The following is a 4,756-nucleotide window of genomic DNA, read 5'->3' as shown; positions in this document are numbered from 1 at the left end:
GTATCTGTTATCAACTCTAATGAAAAGTTTAATTGTGATATTTGTCCTCTTGCAAAACGAAGAAGGTTGCCCTTCAATACAAGTTCACATATTTTCAATGAATGTTTTGATTTAATTCATTGTGATTTGTGGGGACCTTTTTTTGTTCCCACCATTGATGGTTGCAAGTTTTTTCTAACTATTGTAGATGATTGTTCAAGGTGTACTTAGGTATATCCGTTTAAACACAAATCCCAAACACAATTCTACTTAGAACAATTTTGTACAATGGTTGAAACACAATTTGCAAGAAAGGTGAAATGCAGTAGGACAGATAATGGTACTGAGTTTATAATGAAAAGTTTTTTTGCACAAAAGGGCATCTTGCATCAGTTGAGTTGTGTTGAAACTCCACAACAAAATGCTATTGTGGAAAGAAAGCATCAACATATCTTAAATGTTGCAAGAACACTCAAATTTCAATCTAATCTACCCTTGCATCTCTGGGGTTATTGTATACTCACTGCTGTGTACTTGATAAACAAAATTCTAACTTCAATTCTGAATCATAAAACTCCTTATGAAGTTCTTTTTGGTCATCTTCTTCTTATTCTCACTTAAAGGTTTTTGGGTGCCTTTGTTATGCCTTAATTCTTTCTCATAATAGAACTAAATTTGATCCAAGAGCAAAGAAATGTGTTTTTCTTAGATATCCTTTTGGAGTTAAAGGGTATAAGGTTCTTGATTTGTCAACTAATGTTGTTTTTAATTCCAGAGATGTTTTTCATGAAACCACCTTTCCATATGTTAGTGGTGCATCTAATTTTACTGATCCTTTTACTATTGTTTCTGTGGTTGTTGCTCAGTCTCCCGATAATAGTATTGTAGACTCATTTGTTACTATTATTAGCATTCCAGAAACTCCCATTCATTTACCTAATCCTTTTTCATCTCCTTTTGCATTGCCTTCTCATGATTTTGGTATTGACAGAATTGATTTTGTGTCCACTAAAATTGCCATATCCCCCTCCACTTCTTCTATTCCTTTTATCCCTACTCCACCTTCTTCTTCTGTGCCTATTCCTGAGTTACCACTCACCAAGAAATCCACTAGGCCTCACAAAACACCTGCCTATCTGCAAGACTATGCTTGCAATTCAGCTGCATCTTCTCACACTCCAAGTTCACTATATGACATAGCAGATTACTTGTCATATTCCCATCTACACCCTCCATATCAGTCTTATCTAATGACTGTTAGTGCTTGTCATCAAGAACCTACTTTCTTTCAAGCAGTCCAAAATCCTGTCTGAAGAGAGGCCATGGATAAGGAGAACCAAGCTTTAGAAAAAACTGGTACTTGGGTCCTTACTCCTCTCCCTGTTGGTAAAAGGCCCATTGGTTGCAAATGGGTGTGCAAGGTGAAGTTGAATCTTAATGGTAGTGTTGAAAGATATAAAGCAAGGCTAGTGGCAAAGGGTTATACTCAAAGAGAAGAGCTTGATTTCTTGGAAACCTTCCCACCTATTGCCAAAACTGTTTCTGTAAGAGTTTTACTTGCCCTTGCTTCTGCCAAAGGTTGGCCTCTCCATCAACTTGACATTAACAATGCTTTTCTTTCATGGAGATCTTGATGAGGAGGTTTACATGACCTTACCACCTGGTTTTCACAGTAAAGGGGAGTCTTTAGCTGCTACTTCTTCTACTCCTTTGGTTTGCAAACTTGTTAAATCACTCTATGGGTTGAAGCAGGCATCAAGGCAATGGAATGCTAAGTTGTCTGCTACCATTTTACAGCTTCGATTCACACAGTCACAAGCTGATCATTCCTTGTTTGTTCGTTCAGATGGTGACTTGTTCACTGCATTGTTAGTGTATGTAGATGACATGGTCATTACAAGAAATGATCCAAGCTGTGTTGCTTCAATAAAATTTGTTTTGGGCCAAAAGTTTGGTATTAAGGATCTTGGTTACCTTAAAGGATGATCGAGATTGATGTATCTTACTCTTAGTAGGCCTGACATCACTTATGTTGTTCATAGACTTAGTCAATTCTTATCACAACCTAGAGTGCCACACATGAAGGTAGCTACTAGGATTTTACAATACATCAAAGGAACACCTGGACAAGGGGTGTTCTTCCCTGTGGACTCAGATCTATAGCTCAAAACTTACTGTGATGCAGATTAGGCAAGTTGCCCTGATACTAGAAAATCACTCACTGGTTATTGTGTTTTTCTAGGTAATGCCTTGGTTTCTTGGAGATCAAAGAAATAGAATGTGGTGTCAAGGTCTTCTACAGAAGCTGAATACAGGTCCATGGCTTCAACCACATGTGAGGTAACATGGTTGTTGTACTTGCTAAAGGATCTTCATGTTTCACATGACAAGCCAATCCTAATGTACTGTGATAACCAGGCTGCATTACATATATCTGCCAATCCAGTCTTTCATGAAAGATCCAAGCATATTGAGGCAGATTGCCATATTGTGAGGAATAGAGTTCTAGATGGTACAATCAAGACTTTTCATGTGTCTTCTAGGAATCGATTGGCAGATATTTTTACTAAAGCACTTGGAGTGGATAGTTTTCTAAGGCTACTAAAGAGATTAGGAGTTATTAATATCTTTGCTCAAAGCATTCACTATCCTGAGTACTTATCACAAAACCAAGAGGTAAGAGCTTTGCTCTTGAGGGGGAGTGTTGAAAGTAAGAAGGGATGCACTCAGGATAACAGCAAGCATAGAAACAGAGTTGAAGAAGTGAGCACTGATCAAGCAACTAACACACAAACTGATTGGGCTAATGCAGAGCTGCTAGACTTGATTGAGGTAGTCCCTTACCGTGAACACTTCATCCATACCTCTGAAGAAGCTATGCCATGTGGATAGAAGAAGCAGTTACAAGTTTTAGTCAACTTACATGTGGGCAAATAGTTAGGATCATCTATAACAGTTTTTTCCTTTAATTCCGCAGTTAGTTACTTTCCTTACTTGCTTAGATTGTATATATAGGAGTAGTTATCTATTTCTCAATTCATTGTATTCATTTTTTCTCAATCAATAAGATCAAAATTTCTATTTAGAGAGAGGGTTCTAGAATTTTATACAAACACATCAAAACTCATATCAATAACAGTCAAATAGATAATATTTTATTGGCGAAACTACACTATTGGTCCCTGAAGTTTACCCAGTGTGCGCAATTGGTCCCTCAAGTTTGAAGCGAGCACAATTAGCCCCTTAAGTTTTAAAATTGAGTTATATTGGTCCTTTTACTATCTGCTGTTAACGGTGTTACTTACGTGGCTATCGGAATAATGACTTGGCATTTTTTCAAATGATGTGGCATGTTTTTAATTAAAAATTAAAAAAAAAAAAAAGTTTTCTGTTCAAATGAAATTGAAAAATCATATTGACTGGATTAAAAACAAATTTGGATTAAAAATAGATCATTGAGAAAGCTCCTTCGGTCTAGTCATCGATTGGGCCGCTCTTGGAACCGGCGCTGGTTTTCTTAAGCAAGAGCATGTTGTGAATGTTGGGCAAAACGCCACCGTTTGTGATGGTCACAGACCCAAGAAGCTTACTCAGTTCCTCGTCGTTCCTCACCGCCAACTGGATATGACGTGGCACTATGCGTGTCTTCTTGTTGTCTCTCGCTGCATTCCCAGCCAATTCCAAAACCTAAAAAAATGAAAAATTCACCGCACAAAACTTCTTTTTAAAATCGATAACAAAGAAGTAAACTTTTACTTTTAAAAGAAACGAAAGTAACAGAATTTGTAACTGTCAAAAACTGTAAACTGACCTCGGCGGCGAGATACTCGAGGACGGCGGCGAGGTAGACAGGGGCGCCACCGCCGACGCGTTCGGCGTACTTGCTGGTTTTGAGGAAACGGGCGATTCCGCCGACGGGGAACTGGAGACTGGCCTTGCTGCTCTGAGATGTGCTCTTCTTGGCGGTGCCTGCGGCGAGAGATTTGCCTCTTCCGACCATTGAAGAAAGCGAGAGAGACAAAAGGGACTTTTGGGAATCGAAGAAGGTTTGAGAGGGAACTGAATGCGTGTGTGAGTTTCTTTGAATAGTGTGGAATGTGAGAGAATATGAGTTGGGGTGCTCTCAGATCCTTCTCTTCAATCTCAGATCCTTTCTTCAATCTGATGTTCCGGCTAGCCAAAATGATGCCGCCGGAGCAAATCCTTCGCCTACAATGCAGTGGCTATGCTTGATGATGGTGGATTGATCGTTGATAGGAATTTAAAATATCAGATTTATTTTTAATTCAGTGAATATGATTTTTCAATTTCATGTGGAAATTATTTTTTTTAATTTTTAATTAAAAACATGCCACATCATTTTAAAAAATGTCAAGTCATTGTTCCGTTAGCCACGTAAGTAACACCGTTAACAGCAGTTAGTAAAAGGACCAATACAACTTAGTTTTAAAACTTAAGGGACTAATTGTGCTCACTTCAAACTTAAGGGACCAATTATGCACACAGGGTAAACTTCAGGGACCAATAGTATAGTTTCGCCTATTTTATTAACCATTTTCTTAGCAACCAAACACAACACCACCACCTACAAACCCAGAAAACCCAACCACTTGCGAACCCAGAAAACCCAACCAACACCACCAATGGACCTAGTCGATCCAGACCCAGAAAACTCAGATCTACCCACCACCTACGACCCAGAAAACCCAACCAACACCACCAATGAACTCAACCGATCTAGACCCAGAAACCCAGATCTACCCACCACCTGCAACCC

General features: G+C 38.8%; 1 protein-coding gene across 1 annotated transcript; it reads right to left on the bottom strand.

The window, feature by feature from the left end:
* Positions 1-3,423: 3,423 nt before the first annotated feature.
* On the bottom strand, positions 3,424-3,994 carry LOC126729058 (probable histone H2A.1). Its single transcript, XM_050434802.1, has 2 exons — positions 3,791-3,994; positions 3,424-3,666 (listed from the first exon to the last, which is right to left on the bottom strand). Exons 1-2 carry the CDS (start codon positions 3,977-3,979, stop codon positions 3,454-3,456), a joined length of 402 nt encoding a protein of 133 aa, XP_050290759.1. The 5' UTR covers positions 3,980-3,994; the 3' UTR covers positions 3,424-3,453.
* Positions 3,995-4,756: the final 762 nt, after the last annotated feature.

This window comes from Quercus robur, chromosome 5, assembly GCF_932294415.1.
Source record: "Quercus robur chromosome 5, dhQueRobu3.1, whole genome shotgun sequence".
NCBI classification, from domain to species: Eukaryota; Viridiplantae; Streptophyta; class Magnoliopsida; order Fagales; family Fagaceae; genus Quercus; species Quercus robur.
Note: the sequence above shows the minus strand (reverse complement) of the source record. Positions and strands in the feature narration are given on the sequence as shown.